The 25,726-nt window shown below is 48.6% G+C and overlaps 2 protein-coding genes, 1 non-coding gene and 1 pseudogene across 3 annotated transcripts; all 4 read right to left on the bottom strand.

Moving 5' to 3' along the window:
- LOC125506533 overlaps window positions 1-1,550 on the bottom strand; it is a 28,297-nt pseudogene extending 26,747 nt beyond the window's left edge.
- Window positions 1,551-4,596: 3,046 nt separating this feature from the next.
- On the bottom strand, window positions 4,597-6,644 carry LOC125511644 (tryptophan decarboxylase 1-like). Its single transcript, XM_048677072.1, has one exon. The coding sequence runs from the start codon at window positions 6,394-6,396 to the stop codon at window positions 4,858-4,860; it is 1,539 nt and encodes a 512-aa protein (XP_048533029.1). The 5' UTR covers window positions 6,397-6,644; the 3' UTR covers window positions 4,597-4,857.
- Window positions 6,645-16,404: 9,760 nt separating this feature from the next.
- Window positions 16,405-16,478, bottom strand: TRNAN-GUU. The gene has a single exon. It is a non-coding gene; the product is annotated as a tRNA-Asn (tRNA).
- A 3,552-nt stretch (window positions 16,479-20,030) lies between these two features.
- Window positions 20,031-23,224, bottom strand: LOC125511643 (tryptamine benzoyltransferase 1-like). Its single transcript, XM_048677071.1, has 2 exons — window positions 22,739-23,224; window positions 20,031-22,651 (listed from the first exon to the last, which is right to left on the bottom strand). The coding sequence occupies exons 1-2, from the start codon at window positions 23,099-23,101 to the stop codon at window positions 21,719-21,721; spliced, it is 1,296 nt and encodes a 431-aa protein (XP_048533028.1). The 5' UTR covers window positions 23,102-23,224; the 3' UTR covers window positions 20,031-21,718.
- Window positions 23,225-25,726: the final 2,502 nt, after the last annotated feature.

Raw genomic sequence — 25,726 nt, 5'->3', positions numbered from 1 at the left:
CGATCATTATCCACCATATCAGCAACTTTGTTCATTTCCTGATATCAAGTAATTGTTTTCTTTGTCTGGCAGGGTTTGGAGAAAATTTACCAAAAAAAGCTCCGGGACCGCCGAAGAAGCTGCAATTTAGACACCCGAAAGTAAGTACTATAGTAACATGTTTCGCGCATATCCTGGTGATTCAAGCGCTAGTTTCATCAATACCATTTGGCATGCTTGCTTATCAGTTTGATTGACCTCTATTTCTTGTAAAGTGGTTGTGGCAGAAACAAGAGAATGATTTCTGTGGATACTACGTTTGCGAGTCCATCCGCCACACGACCTGTGAACGAGGGTACTCTGACGAACAATATGAAGTGCGTAAGCAATAATATTCACAATTTTATTTTATTACCATCATTTGTGTTGAGTTGCATTTATTCATATATGTATTGACCCCCTTCTTCAAATTAGATCTTTCGGATGCGGGATGAACTCCTAGCACCAGCTCGTATGAGAGCAATTCAAGAGGAATTGGCGGCATTCTTCCTTGACCACGTGATCGCTGAAGACGGAGAATACTATGTGGATCCTGTGTTCGTATATAATTAGGATATTATATTGTAAGAGATAATTATTGTATATATGTAGCCGGTAGTGTCGGATAGATATACGAGAACTTGTTGTTCGACCAATCTCTCGGAGAAGGAGAGGTGGTCGATATCACTTCTCTCTGTATGCATATATATTCATGACGATCTTCTGTTTCCTTCGTTTGCTTACTAGCTAGCTAGCGTGTCTAGTCCTTTCTATACGTATATAGTACGTAGCGTCGACCAAGCACGGACATAGGAGAGGACAGTTCTCTCTATTAATTATGTAGCTATCACAATATATGAAACATCTAAATTAACCTCCCAAAACCCCCAAACCCCCCCCCCCCCCCCCCCTCAAAAAAAAAAACAAAAACCTCAGCCCCTGAAATGCTGACGCGTGGATGCCACCGGGACCAAAGGTAAAAAAAACCCAGCCCCTGGAATGCTGACGCGTGGATGCCTATTGGTCCCGGTTGGTGCCACCAACCGGAATCAAAGGCCGTCCTGCCTGGTGTCGGCGCACCGGCCAAGTGGAGGCCCATCTGTCCCGGTTCCTGTTTGACTGGGATTAAAGGGCCAAGGCATTAGTAACGACCCTTTAGTCCCGGTTCAAAAACCGGGACAAAAGGCCCTTACCAACCGGGACAGAAGACCCATTTTCTACTAGTGCACGCTCTCATTGTTGACGTGGAGGAAGCGCTGGCCGAGCTGGTCGACGGCGAGGCGCCCCGCCAGGTGCGGGTACGGCGCCACGGCCTTGAGAAGGCCTTCCTTGAGCGCCTCGTTCGCCGGCGCCGCCGCAGGTTACGCGAGCATGGTGGGGACGAAGACGTCCACGGCAGCGCGGTCGAAGATGGTCAGCGGGACCTTCTCGCCGACGAGCGGGTGCGGTACCGGCTTCACCATCGTGCTGCTCGTCATCTCCATTGCTTAATGGGATTCCAACACTTTGTAATATTATGCTCGATCGACTAGTGCATGCGCGCGCTATGGTGAACCGATCATAGACGTGCATGTGCATCTTATAGTTATAGATCGATGCACGTTGAGTAGGCCTGAACAGTGAGCATCTAAGAAGTGGAAAACCATTTAACTCATCCGTGTACAGCACTAGGTTACTTTGTCTTTTCTTCTCTGTCTTAATCCTTATCTCTAATATTCCAGCTTGAGTTTTGCACGCTATCAATGATCAAGACCGTACGCAGGAATTTTCACACCTACTACCCACCCACATCTGCTGCTAGCGATCGTACAATGGTAATGATTGGACTGTAAAAGAAGACAAACTTAGCAAGTAAGCTCCTGGTTGATCGGACATACCGTTCTGGAAAGTTATGCATACCTATTGACAGGCCAGTTCTTGCAGGGAAAGACAAGACGAAATGGAACTGCATTTCGACGGTTTTATAGTGCAAGATTCTTGCTTGCAGAGTTAAAAAAATCAATGAAATTTCAGAGAATTTTTTGAAATTTCGCATATTTCAGTGGGTTTTGAAATATTTTTAAGCCCGAAACTTCGATGCAGATTCAAACTGGTTTCAAAATAAATTTAAATTATGAAAATATTCATTAAAATTAAGTGAAATTTAAAATTTCGAAATCTGAAATAATTTCTGAAATTTCGCATATGTCGGTGAGGTCCGAAATTATTTCGTTCATACTAGATAGTTTCAACAACAATGTCTCACACATATCCGTGGTGAAGAAACACGAGCAGCTGTGTGAAATGCTTCCCAAAACCCTTGTCCGCCCTCTCTCGGTGCAAGATCACAAAAGCGAGAGGTTCCGGAGACCCGCTCTCTTGTGAGTTGGTGAACTAAGGTGCTTGGATGGAGTGGATTACGATGACGGCACAAAAGCGAGAAGAGGGAAAAACCTAGCATGGTTCAATGTCTCTTTGGTAGTCCCCGGTAGGTCATATATATAAGAGAACCAGACATTCTTTTGTCACGATCATGCACATGCCACATGCCGTCACCCTAGAGGCCTAGACCGAGCCCGTCAAGGCAAGGCCAGTGTGAGTGTCGTGATCTCTTTCTCTCCCCATACTAGTCACTTAGTGAAGTGGAGAGACTTCCGTATATAAGGATGTGAAACTCCATCTCTACTAGTGGGGCGGGACTAACAATTGCACCTCCACCTCTTGCCATACATGAACTTTTGAGATTTATTTGGAACTATATATTGGGCCAAGCCCAAGTATTTTTAACAGTTAACTCATGCTCACTTACTCGCGCTATGTTTCACGAGCGAGTGAAGCCTTCGATCCATGCTAAGTTTACATCTTACTTTTGCCACGCATTAAACAATAACATACACATTAATGGAACAACAACTTATCTATTTATTCGGATTGTGTGCCGGTTAAAGATCATATCTTCGTTAGCTCTCCTGCTTCTTAGCCAAGTGGCTTTACAACGAGTAGCAAGGCAATCTTAGCTATCAACACTAGATTGCATCTGACTCTTCCTCACGCACACACCACCGCTATAGTTACTCTCACCAGGCTGCTCTCGTTTTCCACATCTCCAAGATAGCATACATTTTTTGCTAGCTGCTCCATGTGGTTAATTATGAGTTATGAACAAATAACGGATGCATTATGTTAATGTGGTAGTGATTGATACGGTTGATTCTGATAGTGGTCTAGTTGCCAATCAGATGATGTTTAGCCCTCACATGTCCTACCCATGCAGCTTTATAAGGACCAAAATGGCAACCCTAACCGTCACCGCCGATTTCCATCTACCTCTGCCTCCTCATGCATCATTGTGGAAGTTCACATTTTTGCCCTCATTTTCGAAACCCCGACGATTGTGTGCGATGTCACATGGGAGAGCTAACCTCTAGACCATGCCTCTTGCGAACCTGCACCAAGTTGAGGGTGATAAGTCATTTGGGGAGCACGCTTGGCATGCTCACGAGCTTGCACCATTGATATTAGAGTTGCCTTGGGTGTAACTCTATGACACCCTAGTGCAATCATGAGAAAAATATCAAGCCTCATATGCAATCAACATCTCAAGAACATCCGGCAAGGGAGGATCAAAAGTATCAGCTTGTTGTACATTTCCAATACACTCTCATGGTGATGCTTGATCTTGACACGCTGAAGGTCTTGTTGCTGTCCTCGGACCAGTTGATCTCCATTGCCTCCGTGTGATTGCCCGCATCCAATTGGCTACTTCCTCGATGATGATAGCTTCTAATGACCATGGATCACCGTAGTACCTTTCTGGAAGTAGCATCTATATATTTGTCAAACTTGAGGAGCTACGGTTAGTCATTCCCTTCTACCACAACTAGACTTGTCGTGATTTTACACCTAAACCGGAGTTTGGAAATTATTCTATTTGGTGCTACCTTCTATTAGAACACATAAACGGTATGTAAACTAAAGTACGATACAAAGAGTCAAAAGAATAATTAAAGCAATTAAAATTAATCTAGTCAATGCTCGAGTAATAAGGGCTTATAGACATGAGGTAAGTAGCTATCATCGATTTCAATGAGATAGCAAATAGGGCAATGCCTAGACAAGGCATGCCATGATGTCTCGTGCACATGTGAATCTTAGAAGGAGGCACAAAAGTAAATTATGTGTACTGGTTTGACATCACACAAAAATCGCCATGTATTGACTAATCTACTATTGTCTCTTAAAAATGACATATTTGGTCATTAATTTGGTTTTCTTGCGAAATAGTAATAACTGAAGATATTTCCAATGGAAGTTGTATTTTCAGAAAGAATATGATAGTCAACAAGAAAGAAGGTAGACAAAAGAAGTTTCACACGAATCATACACAAAAAATCTTACAACAATCAAAACATCCACTGTTGATTTTTTTGGTGGGGGGCATCTGTTGTTAGTTTGTTGGAACCTATTTTCTTATCAGTCAATAAGAAATAGATCTCCATAAAAATGTCAAATAGTGCACGCCGATGACAAGTCATCATAATGGTATATGAACAAATCACAACCATTAAAATCATCTTCATATAATTGATGTAATGGTGAACACAAACATTTTTATTTTATATAGATGTTTAAAGACACATAAGAATGTATATGGTTTAGAAATATACATTTACATTCTTGACATAAATTACTGTGAACACTAATTTACTCATCTGCTAAATAATACAAACTGAGATTCACAACACGGAGGTTGTCACCGGTACATCGTACTGCCGGCGGATCATCCGCCACCATTGAAAGGATTTTATTACCCCTCACAAACAATAACAATTAATCAAACACATTAATTGATGAATTCCGTTATTGCATGATCTCCTCCGCCTCGATGATTTTGGTGGTTGTTTTCTTGATGAGCTCCCACGCGCTCCGCACGTGCCGCTCCTCCTGCATCGACGACCCTACCGCGAACCGTAGAGTGAACCTGCTGCCGACCACCGTGTGCGCAAGGTAGGCCTTCCCCGAAATGTTGAGCCGGTCCATCAGCACATGGTTCACCTCATCGGCCACTTCCTCTGTCATGGCTCCACATGCCCTGATTCTGAAGCATACCAAGGCGAAGTTCCTCGGCACTACAATCTCGAACCGGTCATCGGCACGGACAAGCTCCTCAAATGCCTTGGCCATAGCAACATCGCTTCGGATGTGCTCCTGAAGCTTGGTGGTGCCGTAGGTGCGCATCACCATCCACAACTTGAGCCCACGGAAGCGGCGGCCCACACCGACTTGCATGTCCTTGAGATCGGTGGCCATGCCGGACTCGGTAGCGTCGTTCTTCAGATACTCTGGGTTCGTCTGTAGTGCGTCGGTGAGACGGTGCGTGTCGCGCACCCACAAGCAGGTGCAGTCAAGGCATGTGAGCAGCCACTTGTGCGGGCTCATACTGATGGAGTCCACATGCTCAACGCTGTCGATATAGTGCCGAAACTCCGGACAGATGCAGGCGCTGCCAGCATAGGCAGCATCGACGTGGACCCATGCATTAAACATGGCTGCGACATCTGCAACTGCACCCACCGGGTCCACGGCATTGGACGACGTGGTACCAACAGTGGCGCAGATGTATGTTGGCACGAGGCCGGCACGAAAGTCCGCATGCATGATCTCGAGCAACTTGGCCGGGTCGAGCCCGTAGTCAGTCTCCGGCCCGGTAGGGATGGATCGGAGGTTGGCAGGGTCGAAGCCGGTGAGGCGGCATGCCTTGAAGAACGTGAAGTGTGTCTGGTCGCTAGCGTACACCGTGAGCCTTGTGATGCGGTCCACGCCATTGGAGCCACTCCGACGCAGCGCCGCATCACGTGCGGCAACAAGTGTGACGAGCATGGCCTCACTGGTGGTCCCAAGGATGACTCCGCCGCCGGTGCCATGCCCAGCGCTGGTGCGGTTCATGAAGCTAGCTGGCAGTCGCAGGAGCTGCGCGAGCCAGTCCAGCACGAGCACCTCCATCTCGGTGGCCGCGGGAGCCGCCTGCCACGTGAACCCCACGGTGTTCATGGCCGAGGCGATTAGCTCCCCTGCGATGGCTGCGGCACTGTTGGTGGACGGGAAGAACGCGAAGAAGTTGGGGCTAGCCCAGTGCATCATCCCGGGGACGACGGATGTCCTCAGCTCCTTCATGGTGACGTCGAAGGGAGCCGAGTGTTCTGGCGGGGACGCCATAAGCTCGTTCCGTAGGTAGCCTGGCTTTACGTCGGGGAGAACCGGCATGGACTCGATGCTGGTGTAGTAATCCGTGATGAAGTCGACGGCCTTGTAGAGGCATGCGCGCACGTCTTCTGGGTTGAGCGGCTGAAAGCTGCAACCTTCGACGCTGGCCGCCGGGTTTGTGTCGACGCCATCCATCGTCTTAGTGATGGATCTAATTAAGTTTGTTACCTTGTCGCGCGTGCGCTTGGATCGGGATGCAGCAAGAGATGGATGGTTGGTACGTCTTGTGCTCTGTGATGCTGCGGCCGGAGCGGATGTGCCAAGGCTTTATATGGGACGGAAGCCTCTACATATGTCGTCTCTCTTGATTGGCAGGGCGAATGCACTGGCCGACCGGGTGAAATATTGCGTGTTGGTACGCATGCAGATTGAGTCCGCGCGCACGCACGTGTATGCATCTTCTCAACAGACAACGGAGCTCTTGGAAGAAATTAACCACGACTCGTAACAATCACCGTGCAACCTTCTCCAGCAATCGTGTCAACTCAGATCCAAGCAGTACGTACAACAGACGCCTTCCCCTTTTGCAATCAATCAATCAATCGGCGTTGTAGAAATCGATCCGATCAAGCTGCGTTTATGTGTGTGAGTTTCCGGCAGAAACAAGTACGCAAGCGGGAGATGCGTCTTTGTGACACCCCACCAACTACCACTCCGCACGTCGTCTTCTCGTCTGTCAACTCGGGTGCGCACCAGATTATATATGGAAAATGACCGTCCCTTTGTATATATCTCATACTCCCTCCATTTCATAATGTAGTGCTTCCTCTATCTCCGTGCTTTAACTTTGACCGTAAATTTAACTATCAAGACCGATTGCGCCGGGAGCAAAAATTATATCAGTGATTTCGTATTCGAAAGAAGTTTTCAATTATATAATTTTTTCTCCGTCGCAGTTGGTCTCGTTGGTTAAATTTATGATCAAAGTTGAACATTGGAAAACGCAGGCTCACTATATTTTAGAATGGAGGGAGTATATGACTTGATTTTTCACCAAAACGCCCATTTTTGCAAGAAATAAAAAAGGAGATCTGCATATTAATCATTGACGTGCAAACGGGGACCCGTTCCTGTTCTTGTGAGACTCGGTGTCCTGGTTGGGGATGTGTGGTGGTGGCAATGCCCCTTAGTAGGAATAATGTCTTTCATATTCCATCCCCGTTCTAATGATGCGTATAGTATCGTCAGAGGGCGTGTGGAGGTGTGTCTTCATCGGATCTTGCGGGATTTGGTTGGTGCTGGTCTCGATGGATTTGTTTCGATCCGGTCATTGTTTGTCTCTGTTTGAGTGTTTACAGGTTTGATCCTTCTGATATACGACTTTCTTCATCGACGACGGTTGCTGCTATGATGCGTTGTTCCTATGAGGCCTTAGTACGACGACTTCTCGCCTGTCTAATACAATAAGGTTTGCCCGGCTCCGTGAGGGGGGAGCGATCACAGCGGCACGCCTTCGACTTGCTCTAGTGTTTATAGTCGTTGCTAGATGGCCCACAAACATGGTTATAATTTTTATTACCTCTCTTTTTCTTGGAAGTTTCTCGTAAAAATAATCGCTCATGCACAAGTTGAATGAGTCATCTAAAAAAACTTTAAAGTTGCGCTTCCTCAGCGCCAAAAAACGGTAACTTAGCAGCAAGAACCATGCCACCACACCTCATTAAGAGACTCGTTTCAGGCTACCCTCTGGCTCCGCTGTGCCCTTGTTCGGCGGCCGGTTGCACCCCTCGAAGTGTTGAACCGGTCACCGAGGTAGAGTAGAACATGGGACACGCATTGGCTCATGGGACTCAAGGCGCCGCCGTCGCCCACGTCCTACTCTTCCTCGTTGGAGTCCAGAGCATTTACAGTGTCGACGGATGTGAAATCGATGATGGATCCATCATGGAGTCGGCGGCATCCACCACGATGAGGTTGCGGCACCCGGGTGGTTGTGCATCATACGCGGCCCGGATAGTGCTACTCTGCCTCGCCAAAATCCGCCGCCTCCCGCACACCATGCTTGTGTCGGACAACGCCCATGCGTTCACCTCCACCTCGACGCGCGCCAACGTAGCGGTTGCGCATCCGCCAGCACGTTGGGACGCCAGACGGACCACACTGCCTTCGGTGAGGCAGCGTCGGCACACCTCGCACCAGATCCACGCGCCATCTGTGCGAATGCAATGTATTCCTTGCGGAAGGAGTCCGACCGCTCTCATCTGGCAGCCTCCTCCTGAGAGCGTTGTAGTGCCAGGCGAACGGCCATCTCCTCCTTATGGCTGCGTGGGACGATCTCCAGCCAACGGATCTGGAGGTATATGATTTGGATCCACTGCCCGCCATGCCGGTGACGGTCGGAGATCGGCGAACAGGAGCTTGTGGTCGGAGGGCAGTGGGCTGATGGGGAGTGGAGTGGAGGGGAATGCGGCTAGGATTTCGTCCGAAGTGTGGATAGGGTATAACTTATGTGGGGCCGGATGGGCCAGCGTGAGCCTGATCTACATGGCAGACGTGTCCAGACGCGTCGAGGCTTCCCCGTACCCGTTTGGCCACTGCACATACGGGTTGGACATACAAAGACTATCGGTCAGTCCAAGAGTTTGGGTCCGATACGAGGCGTCAGGTTGGATGGCGTTTTTGGATCCGGGTACTGACTGGGCAGGCAGGCCGGTAGTTTGCTGTGGATTTGTGGGCTACTTTATGAGATGCTTTAATCTTGTCACCAACTGCCACGGGATGAAGGGAAGTGCGCTTGAACACCCGTCGAGCTATCTCACTCAATCGCGTAGGTGCGTGCAACTACGCGCTTGCTTCCACAGCTCGAAGGTGCCGCGGAAGGCCGATGCCACCGAGTTTTCCTGACTGTTTGAAATGACATCGAGTTGAGTAATAGCGAACTGGATTGACATCGAAATGTGGTGTTAAGTTCGTGTGGCATCGATGCACGTGAAAAGTTGGTACATCGTGACGCTTCAAAACGTGACAAGTATTGCTCACAGTTCTCCTCTTCGTCGATCATGCATCATCAGACAAGAGACGATACCAAGGGATCAGTAAAAATGTCAAAAAGGAAAACAAGAAGCTCCCCAAACGGCTAAAATGCTTCGATGGACGTCTCACTTATCACGAAAAACAACAAGGCAGCGACGAAAAGGTTAGGGAATTGCTTGTTTTCAGCCGGATGTAAACATTCTCACGCCAGCCGCCTTCTACTCATGACACGTGTCTCCTATTTATGTAGCAAGTCAAACTAGAAGCCCGTGCGTGCGGTTGGATTCGTAGCTTGGCCACTAGTAGTATTAATTAATTGTGATTAATCGCTAGAACTATTCCGGAAACTGATGCATGCTACTAGTACCACATCATACTAAACCAAGCGATCGATCCAGCAAACTGCATACAGCATCGCCGGAGCATTCTGTAAACATGTGTTGATGCAAACAGCTTGCTTCCAACGGGTGCTACGACGACATCTCGGCTGCTTTGGCGATGTTGTGACGACGTGCTTCGACGACAATGAAGGTGCAGGGATGGTGGCCCGGTTACTCCACGTGCTTCGACAGATGGTGTGATGGCGTCTCAGCTGCTCCGGTGATGCTGTGATGCATGCTTCACGGCGTATGTGCATCGACGGCCATGACGACGAGGCGTACATGCTGCGACGGCGTCGACGGCTGCGGTCATGCTTTGGCGGTTGGGGTTGCGACGCGTGATTCGACGGCTATGATGTGAAGCGTGCCTCAACGGCATACGTGCCATGACATCGCTGACGGGTGCGGCGACGCATCGACAGCCACGACGGCAAGGCGTACGTGCTGCACCGGAGTCTATGTCCATGGCGCCAACGGTGAGGTGTACGTGCCGTGATGGAGTTGACGGCCGCGGCGATGCTTCGACGGCCATGTCAACATTGCTTCAACAGCCACGACATCGACAACCGTCCTGCGACACATGCTTCGACGGCCATAACAACAATGTTTTTGATGGCCATGACGTCGACAATCCTCGACGCTGTGATGCGTGCTTCAATGGGCGTGGTGATGCTTGCACCGCCACGACGACGAGGTGTATGTGCTGCAATTGTGTTGGCGGTCACGGTTGTGCTTCGACGACTACGATGATAAGGCGTGTTGCGACAGTGTAGGCGGCCACGGCAATGCTTCAACGGCCACGACATCAACAACATCGTCGATGAGAGCCGATGATGCTATCGTGACGACAGAGCTGTGAGCCATAGCCCCGCGATGCTGCAGGTAGTGCTGCGACGCAGACAATGATGCTTCAAATTATGTCACGAGACGACCGACCGACGATGTTGTCGGGCCTGCTGCGAGCTCATGAACAGTATTGAGAGTCCGGCGGCAAAGCTAGAACGGCCGGGCTAGGCGATGTTGCCACTATGGCCGACCGGGTGCTACGCGTGTGGGCGAAGGTGCCACGACGACGTGCGACAGCACTGCGATTGCCATCGATGCTTTTAAAGCATTCCGTAAGACTGCAGTGTTTTGTAAAGGAGCGGACGTGTGAGACGAACTAGGCAAATCAATTATCGGTTACACGCATCCCAATCTAACGGCCATCAAGCCGGCTGCAGCTTGGCCCGCTACAGCCGGATGACGCGTAGCATGTGCCGAAAGATTACTAGCACACGCACGCTTCGAGCCCCAACAAAAAGCACCCGCCACCGCTCCAAAAATCTTGCCCGTTTGCTTCATCCTTGTTGTTCTCTGTTTTTTTCATTTTCTTTAGCACGAATTTAAATATATAATACTTATCACATATATAATACTTATCACACATCTGAAGCACGAGCCGGTGTCCCCGCTCCAGCCTATGAAGGAGGAGCCGACCTCTCCCCAGCACAACCGCGACGTCCAGATCTGATGACGCGTGAAGGAGCAGCCGGCCTCGCCCCCGCACCACTGTGGCGTCTAGATCGGATGCCAGGTCAAGGAGGAGCCGGCGTCCCAGCCACGCAACCGGTACGACCACATGGACGTGCCATCGTCGACGCCGCACTGCCACCGCCACGCCACCAAGGAGGAGTTGTCGACCGCATTCAAGAAGGCACGGTGCCGCCTCCTCCACTACCTCGAAAGAGGTGGTTACGGCGGTGCCTCGGGCTCGAGGGTCGTCGTCTCCGAGGCAGAGAGTGCGAGAGGCAGCAGGCAAGGTACGACCGGTGCAATGCCGGTCGCCGGTCCACGTTCACCAAGAGTGACGTGGCGCCAGACTGGGTGCTACTTGTGAACTATGTTGGGATTTTCCCCGAAGAGGAGAGGAGATGTAGTACAGTAAAGATAAATATTTCCCTCAGTGAGAACCAAAGTTTATCGAACCAATAGGAGAATCATGCAAAGCCTCGTGAACAACATCTACACACACAAAAACAAATACTTGCACCCAACACGAGCAAGAGGTTTGTCAATCCCCTTGAAATCGTTACTTCCAAGGATCAAATCTTGTGTAGATAGATAGATAGATTGCAAAATAAAATAAAAGTAAATAAATTACAGCAAAGGAATTTTGGTTTTTATAATATCATAAAAGTAGACTCATGGGACATAGTTTTCACTAGAGACTTCTTTCTCGAACACATAGCATACGGTGGGTGAACAAGTTACTGTTGGACAATTAATAGAAAAGTGCATGGTTATGACATATTCACCACAGTGATCATGTATATAGGCCTCAAGTCCAAGACAAGTAGACCGACTCCTGTCCGCATCTACTATTATTACTCCACCAATCTACCGTTATCCAGCGTGCATCTATGGTATTAAGTTCATGACAATCAGAGTAACGCCTTAAGTAAGATGACATGATGTAGATAAAGTAAACCCAATTAATATGAATGAACCCCGGACGTTGTTTTTACCTTAATGGCAACAATACAAATACGTGTCTTGACTCTTTTTGTCAATACAATATAGAGCGCCGTAAGATTGAACCCATTAGAAAGCACCACTCCCACTGAAAATAAGTCAATCTAGTTGGCCAAATCAAACAGATAGATGGGACAGAAATACAAAACTATAAAAATCATGCATAAATAAGTTCAAAGAATACTCAAATATTTCTCATGAAATTCAGATCATAAACCCATAATTCATCGGATCCCAAACACACCGCAAAAGAAGATTACATCGGATATAACTCCAAGAAGGTTGAGGAGAAGATGGTATTGAAAATTAAAGAGAGAGAAGAAGTCATCTAGCTACTAGCTATGGACCTGTAGGTCTATGGTAAACTACTCACGCATCATCGGAAGGGCAGCAAGGATGATGTGAAAGCCCTCCGTGATCGGTTCCCCCTCCCGTAGAGTACCGAAAAGGCCTCCGGATGGAATCACGGAAGAACAGAGGCATGCGGCACTGGAGAAAGTGTTTCGGGTGGCTCTATGTTGGTTTCCCAATATTTGAAAATTTGTAGAAGTGGAATTAGGTCAGATGGAGCCTCGAGGAAACAGGGTGCGACCCCCTAGGCATGCCCTGTTGCCTTGCCGTCTCCTCATTCGTCCTCTGGTCTCCTCCTGAAGCTTCTAGGGACTCTTTCGTCCAGAAAAAATCATCAAAAAATTTCTTAGCGTTTGGACTCTGTTTGGTACAGATTTTCCGGAAAACCAAAAACAAGCAGAAAACAGCAACTGCACTAGGCACTGAGTTAAAAGGTTAGTTCCGTGATCTAAAATAGTATAAAATATGTATAAAGTATGCAAAATTGATAATATAATAGCATGGAACAATCCAAAAGTATAGATACATTGGAGACGCGTCACTGGGTTCCGCAACGATCCTGACCTCGCCGCCGCGTGGGCGCTCGACCGCTCCGTGACCACCATAGAGACGGCCGCGAGGCGCCGCCGCCGCCTTAAGGTTAGCTTGCCAAGATCGACGAGGAGTGGTCGCTTAACGACTGCCCCGCCAACGATGCGTCGCAGCAAGGCCACCTCCAGGGCTCCAAAGGCCATGTCGTTAGTGGCCGCGGCGGCACTCCGCACCAAGCAGCAGGAGGCGCAGGAGTGGCTCCTCCATGAGTGGCAGGCAGCCTGCGGACAAGGCTGTCGCGGCCCTCCGACGTCATTCCGCCGCTAGAGGGACTATGACTTCAATGATGAAGATGACGACGACGGCACTGACAGAGACGACGATGCGGTAGGGCAGGGCGCGCACACATAGGAGGTGATCATCCAGTATAGGGTTTAGGTTTTTTTAGTTTTTTTTGTTAAACGGTCGAAATATCAACTTTTTATGTAAATTATGTCCGAAATTCAATGAAATTTGCACGATTTGAACGAATTTTGTCCAATTAGTTTGAATTGTTGGCCGGATGTATGCAGGCAGCATTGGATGACGGCCTCCTGCATCCATGTCCACGGACTGGTCTCTAAATGAAGATCAACCTTTTTCACCCTTGTTTACTAATGTTTATAAGTATACCAATGAATAAGAAAAAAAGAAAACTTGATTTACACCAAACAAAGAACAACAATGCTTGACGAAATCTCACGGCTCATACCTGATTGATCCTGATGGTATTCTATTATTCCGCTTTATAACCCCAAAAAAACTAAAATATATTTCAACTACTGCTCAGTTGTATTACGAATGGAAAATACAGACAGATAAAAAATTGATGAAAACAGTACAGCGTGGACTTTCTATACCTGGGTGCAGTGTACCCTCTCCAGCCAACTTTAGATCCCATTTCGTTCATGGGAATTTTGTAGAAATTCTAGAAGATAGAGATTTTGTAGGAAAAAAATTATTTGAAGACCTTTGGTTTATAGGAATGGACTCCTATTCTTATGTATGATAGAAATCAATCCTTCATATTTTAAAGAAAAAAATATTACCCTAGACTCAATGAAAAAATTCATATCCTATGCAATGGCATGTCTTCCCTTATAGGAATTGATAAGTCATCTCACTTCTATAGTGCGAACCAACATGTGGTTGGATGGTTAGGTGGATAGTAGTATCTCTACCTCACCAGGGTTCAAGTCCTGATGCTCGCATTTATACTAGATTTATTTCAGGATTTCCGGCAATGCGCATTTAGTGGGAGGAGACGTTCCCATCGACTACAAGACACCTATGGCGACTTCGTAAAAATCTCAAGATGATATGCCGGCTCAGTCTTTTGGGGGTGCTCATAGGGATAGGGTGTGCGTGTGTGTATTCATAGAGATAAGTTTATGCGCGTATATATGAGCGCTTGTGTGTGTACTGATATTCAATAGAAAAACCTTACTTTTAATTTTTTTTTCTATTTCCATGATATTCTTATCCTGCAAACCAAAGGAAATCTTACTATATGGAAAATATTTTTTCTTCTCCCAAATGATACAATATATTGGACTTGCAAACTTTGGAGGTCAACAAAAAAAAAAGTATTACTTTTTTCATTCACTAAGCGGCAGTGACATAGTCAGGATCTGCCAGCCTTGTATCTACACTGACTACTGTTACGACAGTGCTTCATTGTTGCTACAGTAAACTGAAATGATTGCTTGTTGCGCTCCAAGACATGACCCTAGCATCCTAGGGCCTGCCTATGCTGCATATATAATCCTCATTGGTTACACATAACAGCTCCTATATGATTTTTTTTAAACCGAGGCAAAAATCTGCCTCATTCATTAATAAAGAGAGAAAGAGAGTTCATACTACAATACACCGGCTCCACAATATAGCCCGTCAGAGAAGATACAATACCACCAAAAATAAAGTAGGACTACTCTCGCGGCATGATGCCACTGAGATGCCTAGCCCCTACAGCGATCCATAGTTTGGCCTCGTCCTAGATGAACTTGAAAATGTACTCCCTCCTTTCCGGTTTATAAGACTCAATTCAAAAATCTCACCAAATAAGGTAGATGATGAGTGATGGAATATTTTTTGTAGTTTGCAAAAGCACCCAATTAATGTTCTTGTTTTCCTTAAAAAAATATGTTTACGAATGCATTAATTGCAATGCATGCATGCATAAAGTGCATGTATTGATCAGTTTTCTCTTAATACTTGCCTGTAATGATTTAATGCACCTTGAAGTCTGAACATGTGATTTGGAACAACCAAATTGAGCCTTATAAAATGGAAAAACTAAAATTTTGAGAAAAGTCCTATAAACCGGAAAGGAGGGAGTAGAAAGGAGACGTGGACTTCTTTCTAAACACTCTAGCATTTATGTGGTTCCAAACAACCCGCACACAAGGACAGTGAGAGAAGCCATGGCCTTCCGATGCGCAGTATTGTCCTTCGACATATTGGTCCATCAACTCTTTGTGTTGTGCTCCGCCACCCTCCTATATGAGTTTTGACCATGTCATGTATGACCCAGACGATTTGTGGGTCCCTCCAAGATGATGTGCCATCCGCGCGACATCAAAATAGGGGTCTAACTTCACATGACTGGAAGACGTGCCAAATTAATCGCCGATGATTGTACGAGTAATGCCAGGGAATCCGTGCGTCCTGAGTTTTTCCATTCCAACGGGATACTAGCTAAGCTAATAGATCCCTGATCCATGCCCATGCATTCAACGTTATTGTCAACAACCAGAAGGAGGAAAACTCTGATCCATACAAGAAACAGCGGTGGCAATTTACAAAAAAATATAGCAATGGTGGAATTGTATTTATATTTATATAAAGAAGAAAAAGAGCAGTAGCGGGATTTTACCAAAAAAGAAAGAATAAAGGGCTGAAATGAATCTGATTTTTTTCTTTTTTATGTGTATGAGACTATATATATTGTTAGTTGGATGGACTTCATATTTGTCTTTTTTTTTTGCAGGTAGAGTTTTATATATGTCTGATCGACTAGAAGAAGTACATTTTTGGCAAACAAAGACAATGAAAGTATGAGACGGCAGCTTGAGAAGCGAAGGTGTACTACGTGGATATAACAAGACGTGCCAAGCTAATGAGCGTACGAGCAATGCTAGGGAACCCGTCCGTCCTGATCCATGCCTATGCATGCAACGCTATTGTCGACAATGAGATGAAGGAAAACTCTGATCCAACCATAGAAGAAAGAGTGGTGGTAACTTGAAAAAAAAAAGAGCTATGGTGGGATTAGTAATTACAAAGAAGAAAAGAGCAGCAGTGCGATTTTACCAAAAATAGAAAGGAAAAAAGGCCAAAAGTTAGAAACTTACGCTAGAAGGAGGGCTCGAACCTCCGACCTTGTGGTTAACAGCCACACGCTCTAGCCAACTGAGCTATTCCAGCTTAATTGGTTAATTTTATTTACAACATTATTAATTCTTCCCGAAGCTTGTCGGTGTGAGCCTGGAGCATTCTCTGAACTCTAACATCTCACCCACTAAACGAACAAGCTACACAGCTCTACGCCATGTTGGTTAGTTGAGGGATACTACCTAACAAAGGAACATACCAAAATTCTTCAGGTTGGTCTGCTAAATGTGGAGGGGTACTACCTACTACGACTCGCTGCTGAACTTCATCGACCAGGCCGCCGAGGAAGGCTTCATCAACCCCGCCGACCACCGCATCATCGTGTACGCCCCCACAGCCCACCAACTAATGGAAAAGCTCGAGGTGCAACTTGCATATTACTTAATTTTGTTTTTTTTTTGAAAGGAGGAAATCTCCCGTCTTCTGATTTTGCACGATGCATGCAGCCACGTTATTAATTATTAACAAAAAACTTACAAAGTAGTACATCGGTATGTCTAAAGCCACCATCTTGGCAACATTTGTCGCTACTTCTATCCACTTGATGAAAGGGTGCCGATAGTCCGAGCCTAATACCAAACATATCTCGCAGCAAAGCCTAACATCTAAAATCGGAGGCCCCAGCCATGCCACATACCTGGTCTGGGGCACACACCAGTCCGGCGCACTCTGAGAGGCCACCGGCGCCATCTTCCACCGATCCATCTTCAGAACAGGTACTGACGCCACAACCTTGACAGGTGTGCCATCGACGCCACCACGATGCCAGACAGTGCCATCCTACTGTGTGAGTCCGTCTACACACATCGAATGCCGAGACTCCACTACGCCATGCTGCCGAGATCCACAATCGTCGATGCGTAAGATGAGACACCGCGCCACCAAAGATACTGTCTGCTGGTCCCTCAAGCCCGTGCACACCTCCAAGATTGACGACCCCAAGGGGGAAACAACGCAAGAGCATCGCCGTCATCCGATCTACCGATCTAGGGTTTCCCCCGAAGGTAACAGATAGAGGTCTGGAACTTCTCCACGGTAATGCCTTCAAGAAGAGAACGACACAGAAGAGCGCTGCCATCACCGGCCATGGCATCTAGCCGAGCGCAAGGTTTTTGCCCAGATCTGTTCGAAGAACCTCCATCAAGTCTTGAGTACAGATCGCCGGCATCTCTACCTAGGACTGGAAGTAGGATCCAGGCCGCCGCCACCGCATGACCAACCAGCAGCCGCACTGTGTGAGCAGCAGTGCCGCCTGAGACAGGCCCCAGCTGCGGCACCCGAGAGCACTACACCAGATCCAGCCTCCGGCCAAGGAGAGGACGACGTCACGTACGACCAGCAGGCACCACCGCCAGTCCGTGCCGTCGTGCCGCCGTGCCCCATGCCCGTGCCTCCACTAGAAGAAAGCGTCCCGCACCATCATCCTCAGACAGGAGGAGAAGAAGGCCTCGCCGCTGCCCAGGCCGAGCGGGCTTTGCCCGGCGACCTATGCCGGTGGAGGCGAGGAGGGGCGAAGGAGGGAGGAGGGGCGAGGAGCGGCAGATCTGGGCTCCCCTCGGCCGCCCGTGGGGATGGCGCGAGGAGAGGGGAGGGGCGGGAGGAGGTTTGGAGGCGGCTAGAGGAGGTGATCGGGAGGAGGAGATTTGGTGGCGGCTGGGGAGGAGATCTTTATTCTATAATCTTGGTCACACATGCACATGTTTAATTTACACAAAAATGAATAAACCTTATAGTCTGAAATGGACAAGGTATGTACATCTAGAAAATGATTACAGTAATTAAGTGGGTCACAGCCAAACCTGATTTGATTGAATACTTGTGCGTCATTAATTGATCCCGACATCAAAACCTAGCCTTACGGTCAACATGTTCCCGACCCCCACGTCGCCTCTCTCTGGCCACATGGAGGGAACCCCTTCGGCGCCGCCACCTTCCCACCCTTCTCCACCCCTCACCTCGCCACCGCCTGAGGAGGTCGTCGGCGAAGCCTGGTCAGGCTCCGGGGAGGGTGGCGATGGGGCATATCTCTGCGAGGCGGAGGGGGCACCTGACGCGCTGGCACGGTAGACTTTGGCGGGCACAGGCGCGGCTCTGGTGTGCGAGCAGACAGGCGGCATCGTGGAGTGGCTGTTGCGGAGGAGGCGCGGTGTGGTGGGAGAAGAAGACGGGTTTTGTGGAGGAGGCACGGTGTGGCTCGGGGCGTCGTGCGCGTCTACGTGTAATCAGCTGCTGTGGCCGCGGAGGGGGCGTATGCACGCAAGGAGGGCATGGCGCGGGCGCGCTAGGGCGGCCAGCACGGATCTGGTGGCAGGCGGTGCGCGTTCGGCCGCAGTCGGAAGGGGGCGCGCGGATCTGGTGACGTGGGGTGCTGCGTGGGCGAGTGTGGCTCCGCTGCGGGTGGTCGGCGAGGGCACGACCAGCTGTACAGGAGGCACAACGTCTTTGCGGGCGTGTGATGGCAGGGGCAAACAAGGCATGGTGTGGGCGCGTTGTGGATGCGCGGCGCAGGCGTGCGAGGGGTGCTGGGTGCACCTAGCGAATCGGCCCGTCTCCAGTGCGGGAGCTGCAGCTGCAATAGATGTTGTCTTGGGCTGCCGATGTGCACCTGGTGATGTGCATCTGCGCGTCTGGCCAAGGGCTGCGGCGGGGAACCGAGGTGGTTCTCGGCCTCGGGCGGTGCTCCATGCTCCCTCGCTGGCATGGTGCTTGGTTGGGTGTTGTGGCTGGTACCGCGTTCGGTGGCACTGGTTCCTAGGCGGGTATGGACCGATCTTGTCGGTGGTCGCCGTGAGGTGCGGTTGACTCTGTGGGTGCTCTGGACTTCTTCGCCGATGGGCTGGTCCGTGGCAGGCGGTGGTTGTTGGTCTTCCTGGCGTTGGTGCAGGATGATGTGTGACCGAGGTGGTGTGGTAGCTTGGGTGAAGACCCTCTCTAGGCCTTGTGTTGTGAGTCGTGACCGTCAATGGCGGCGACCGTGGCTGTCATTGACCTTCCTACTGGTTTGTTTGACATTTGAGTAGGACTTGCTTGACATTTGAATGTGACTTGCTAGTGTTAAGTATGTGACTTGCCTGTTGTTTTTAGGCAAACTCTATGACTTTTCATGTTTCTGAATGTGTGATTTACATCACACACACCATCCTGTTCCGAAGCTTAGTTCCTTATTATCTAGGAGGATCAAGTGTTCTTGATTATCCGATATTGCATTTGGACTTGCCTAAAGAAACCTCAGTACTTGCCTACAATTGTTTTTTAGTGATTATAGTTAAATTGAATACTATAAAGAGCCCTATAGGTCAGTTAATGACATCATTTCACAAATTGCATAATGGTAGTACTGTATTTGCTTAAACAAATTTGCTTAAACTAACCGATATAAGTTGCTGCCCTTTTTTGGGCAGAACCATTTTGGTACAACAGCAAACTAAAAATGACAGGCTTTTGTTGATTTCGCTTTCTCCCACCCATTTTGTTTTCGCTTAAAAGCGCCCCAATAGTTGCTCAGACTTTTGCCCCCTTCACATCAAGTTCTAGCACGTGCGAGCACACAGGAGTTGCTTACTGGCAACACTGATTTTGCTTAAATAAACCTTAGAAGATGCTGCTTTTTTTTATTTTTCTCAACACACTTCTAGTACAAAAAGTAAGCTAAGAAAAAATCAAGGGGTTTCTCTGGATATACAACACTCAGTAGTTGGACAAAAGAAAACAAAAAACAATTTTCATGTACTGACAGGACTTGCTTATTGTCAATATTTGATTTGCTTAAAAAGCCGCTATAGTTGCTCACAGTTTTCCCCTTACATATCAAGTTCTAGCACCCACGACACACACGAGTTGTTTACTGCCAACACTCATTTTGCTTAAATAGAACCTATAACTTGGCTGCTCTATTTTTGTTTTCTAAACACGTTTCTAGTACAAAAAGCAGCCTAAGAAAAGCATCAAGGGGTTTATTTGGATGTACAACAGCCAGTAGTTGGAGAAAGGAAAACGACACAGATTTATGTACTGCCAGGACTTGCTTTTGTCAATACTTGATTTGCTTAAGAAACCGCTATAGTTGCTCTGTAATTTGCAGGGGTGGAGGGGATGGAGACAGTATGTGCATGCGGTACCTGCACGGGGGAACTGATGTGATTTTTTTGTTCTTTTTTCATGTTGTTCTTTTGAAATGCACAACAATGGCCGTCAGTTGCAGGGGTGGAGCTCTCATCTCATCTGGAATGAGATCTGGGAGGAAGAAGACCGGGGGGCGCTGGGGAAAGAAGGAAGGTGTGTGTTTGGTGAGGAGAGGGGAACATGGAGCGTGGTTGGAGCTTTCTGTTTTGCGTGCGGGGGGAGGGGGGAGCTCACGTGGCTCCCCCCTTGCACACGATCGAGAGCGGGTACCAGGGGAGTTTCCTTTTGTTGTTAGGGGAAGAAGGGTAGACATGATTTTTCCTAAAAAAGAAAGTGTGCCACGGGATGCTAGGGAGCCCACGTTTGCTCCCTAGTCGTGTCCAAAAATATATATATTATAGGGCCATATAGTGCCCGCCATTTGAAAACGTTTCATATTTTAGCACCTATGGCTGGAATAAAGACTAAAACTTCAAACCCCCCGAGCTAAATGAGCAACTCGTGATTGCGCTCAAATCGACTCGGTGACTAACTAGTCGAGCGAACATTTAATTTAAAATTGTTTACAGAACGAGTTAAACAAGCCGATGTAACAAGTCTCGTTTAACTCATTAAGTTTGGTCAAAATCTGCCATCTCACAATCTGGCCCAAGCGCCTACTCGAACATCCAAGGAAGCTCGCCCTTGATGGCTGATGCGCTGCTGGTTCTATGTGAATTTTGAGTTTGCTAACCACATGTGCCATGCTGCTGGTTATAGGGAGTAGGGTCAGCAGCACTGTTCATTCCCCTCTCCGCATCTGCCTCATGTCTCTCGTAGGCGAGACATTTTCCTGTGATATGTGCAAACTATAACTGCGTGTGTACATTATACATGCTTAGTATGTATATATTACATGCTCTAGTAATGATTTTTGTACCCCAATAACTTTGCTGTTCATATGTATAATGAGCTGGCTCGCTTCAGCTTGTTCCATTAACGAGCCGAGCCATGCTAGCTGATTATCTAACCAATCCGGTTATCCTATGATCTATTTTGTAAGAGGCCTTTTAAACCATTTTGTATCATTCCACGGTGTAATTTGGTCCGTACTTTATTTATAAAGCGAGGCGAGAGCGCTGTTTCGAGTTAGCATGCCGTTGCTGGGGCAATCAATCCAAGGAGTAGCAGATCTGCTTAAACCCGGTGAGGTGTTCGTCTGCGACAGCCATGAAGAGGTCGACGCCACCTTTCGCCTGGTGTGACGGCACAAATAACATGAGCCCCTCGACGGGCAAGTCCGGTGGCAGCAGAGCAGCAGGCGCCCCTGTGCCAAAGTCGAGCTGATGGAAGTTGAACCCCAGCCAGCTGTCCACCTCTGCGTCCGGGCAGAACATGGAGCCGGGAGGGGCCGCCGTGGCGATAAGCTCCACACCGTTTATGTCAGTCACTCCGCCAAAGTCCACGAAGGACTGCACGTACTCCCCGTCGATGTGTGCCACGGCCTCGCAGATGGTGTCGACCACGCTGCCGTAGCTCGAGCTCAAGAGATCCCGGACCTGAAGCCTCGGGAACGCCCACAAAACCATGTTCCCGAAGAAGTTCATCGGCACGGGAGGGTCGGCCCTGCCCCTGCAGTTCACGGCCACCCTCACCTTGGTGAACTCCTCCGGTTTGAGGCCCCGCGCCGCGGTGATCTTCTTCCAGACGTGCGCAAGCAGGCACTGGAAGGTGCTGCAGCGGGCGCCCACACGGGCTTTGAGATCGGCGAGGAACTCCGCCGTGAAGTGCACCGTGATGTTTTTTATCCTGTCCATGGGAATGACGGTGTATGCTGCGGCACCGTCCCCATGCGTGAACTCCAGTGACCGGTGGTCGAACACCGGCGTCGGCGTGCTCCTCGGCACGACGGTTTTCGCGCGGTCGAGGAATGGGGTTGGCATGGTGAAGTCCTTACTCTCGCGGACAGCTGCCGCCCACGCGGTGAAGAACATGCTCATGGAGTGACCGTCGGCGGTATGGTGGTGGGAGCATATGCCGACCACGAGACCACCGCACTTGTACCTGTTCAGCTGGATCTGCAGCAGCGCCGCCCCAATCTTCTCCTGTACGTGATAAGACATAAGCAGCTTGGTGCATGCATGTGACGTGAGTCGTGAAAGAAAGCAAAGCCTCCATCGATTGATCAGTACCTCTGGCTGTGGCATTGTAGGGTAGAGGTGGTCGACTCTGATGGCCATCCGGCCTTCGACGAGCACGTCCGCCAGGTTAGCTTTTACCGTGGTCTCAATCAGGAGCACGCCCTCATTGTTGACGTGGAGGAAGCGCCGGCCGAGCTGATCGACGGCGAGGCGCCCCGCCAGATGCGGGTACGGCGCCACGGCCTTGAGAAGGCCTTCCTTGAGCGCCTCGTTCGCCGGCGCCGGCGCAGGGTACGCGAGCACGGTGGGGACGAAGACGTCCGCGGCAGCGCAGTCGAAGATGGTCAGCGGGACCTTCTCGCCGACGAGCGGGTGCGGTACCGGCTTCACCATCGTGCTGCTCGTCATCTCCATTGCTTAATGGGATTCCAACACTTTGTAATATTATGCTCGATCGACTAGTGCATTGCGCTCTATGGTGAACCGATCATAGACGTGCATGTGCATCTTATAGTTATAGATCGATGCACGTTGAGCAGGCCTGAACAGTGAGCATCTAAGAAGTGGAAACCCACTTAACTCATCCGTGTACAGTACTAGGTTACTTTGTCTTTTCTTTTTTGTCTTAATCCTTATCTCTAATATTCCAGCTTGAGTTTTGCACGCTACCAATGATCAAGACTGTACGCAGGAAATTTCACACCTACTACCTACCCACATCTGCTGCTAGCGATCGCACAATGATAATGAATGGACTGTAAAAGAAGACAAGCTTAGCAAGTAAGCTCCTGGGTTATCAGACACACCGTTCGGGAAAGTTATGCATACCTATTGACAGGCCAGTTCTTGCAGGGAAAGACAAGACGAAATAAACTGCATTTCGATGGTTTTATAGTGCAAGATTCTTGCTTGCAGAGTTTGAAAAATCAATGAAATTTCAGAGAAAATTTTGAAATTATGCATATTTCAGTGGGTTTTGAAATATTTTTAAGCCCAAAACTTCGATGCAGATTCAAACTGGTTTCCAAATAAATTTAAATTATGAAAATATTCATTAAAATTAAGTGAAATTTAAAATTTCAAAATCTGAAATAATATCCGAAATATGCAAACTTACTGAAATTTCGCATATTTCGGTGAGGTCCGAAATTATTTTGTTCATACTAGATAGTTTCAACAACCACGTCGCACACATAACAACCATAACAAAAAAGTAGATCAAATAACATTGCAAAATTGATGTTGTTGACGTTGATGTTGGCGATGACTGGTCAAAACAAACATAGACAGGGGAGGCAGTGTGCAGCCGTGTGACTTAGATGGTAGACGTTCCGTGGAAGGCTGGTTTTCCGGACGCAGGCGATTACAAATGCCAGGAGAGGAGGAAAAAAGTACAGCAGACCCAAATGCAGGCGCTGCACGCAAGGGTGCAAGCGATAGAGGAATGAGAAGCAACTCGCAGCAAACGAATTGTCGAAGCTTCCCCCGAAGCTACCCCGCCATCTCAGCGGAGAAGCGGTGTGGCTTCCACCGACCTGCTTCAGCCGGAGCATGTCTTGACGGCTCCTGCCAGCTATCCCGTGGATGCTATCACAGAGTCTCAAAATTGGCACCTTATGACGCAATGGATGAATTTGAAGGTCAAGGCGGCTGTTGGCTCTGTTTTTTCTAATGAACCCGACGCAACTTTTCACTGCCGACCGATTCCAAAAGGATATGCTAGGGAGATGGTGGATGAAATAACAGAAGGTTTGAGGACCTCCAGCTTGACCACCCTACCGGTGAAGGGGAGACTCGGTTGGGTTCTGCTCTGAAGACTCCATGCCTATGGCGGAAGGAGCTCATCAACCTTCTGAACTGGACGCCTCCGCCTCCTCCTCCTCCTCCTCCGGCGAGTCAGGACACTCCGCCTCCTCCACCGCCTCCTCCTCCGGCGAGTGACGATCAGGGCATCGACCTCCTTCTCCGGCGCGTGGCGGCACTCCGCCTCCTTCTCCGCCTGCGCCGACGCGCCCGAGCAGCCAGCCTCCTCCTTCTCCGCCTCGTCAGCAAGGGCGGAAGAGAGCCACTGCCGCTCCAGCTGCTCCGGCGCGTCGTAGTCCTTCTCCTCCTCCTCATAAGCAAGGAAAGAAGACAGCCGCAGCCGCTCCGTCTGCTCTGCCGGCATCTAGCAGTACAGCCAGAGGCGGGAGGCAATACAGATTCGGTCCTTCTCTGAAGACTCCAGAGAAGTTACCATACAAGAGGACCCCGAAGGAGAACGCCGAGATCGCGCGAGAAGACGTGAGGAACTTCTTTGAAGGGGTGAAAGCAAAGAAACATCCACCTCCGGAGGAGAAGGTAGATCCGGTGAAAGCGAAGCGCATTCTGGCTGCCCTGAAAAAACCAGCAAAGTCTCCGTCGAAAGGCAACTATGAGCACATTATTGAAAAGTCATTTGTCGAAGCGGAGCGGTCGGGAAGTACTGTCAGTGATCAAAGGTTAAAAGAATGATGAGCTGGGAAAAAATTGCCCAGCTCGGTGAACAAGCGAACCAATCGTGGCTCCCGTTCAAGGTGCCTACTAATGATCCGAGGATGGTGCCCGGTTATAGCAATCTTGGAGATTACCTGCCCGACGATGTACATTATGAGTTCTTGGAGGTGGAGGAACACAAATACGAGTACGGGAAGCCTCTCGTCAAAGATGAAAGATCTCTAACAACGATGATGCGAAGATTCCATGATTGGTACATGAAAGGCTGCAGAGAGTCTAGGGGGAGGAATACTTTGACGATGAGAGTTAGAGAGGAGCATGACCTCGTTGGAATTGAACTGTTGAATGTTCCATTTGAGGAGTTCTTCCAGTTTTTCAATCAAAAGGCCCTCGATAAAGCAACGGCCACTTGCTACTGTCTGTAAGTAGTACTAATTCTGTCATTAAGTCTCTCTATATAGGTCAGCTCTTTCATTGTATGTATTTATAATTATCCTCACTATATTATGCAGATTGAAGATCGCCGAATTGAAGAGAAGACAAATCGGCGATATTGGGTTCATT

This window comes from Triticum urartu, chromosome 5, assembly GCF_003073215.2.
Source record: "Triticum urartu cultivar G1812 chromosome 5, Tu2.1, whole genome shotgun sequence".
NCBI classification, from domain to species: domain Eukaryota; kingdom Viridiplantae; phylum Streptophyta; class Magnoliopsida; order Poales; family Poaceae; genus Triticum; species Triticum urartu.
Note: the sequence above shows the minus strand (reverse complement) of the source record. Positions and strands in the feature narration are given on the sequence as shown.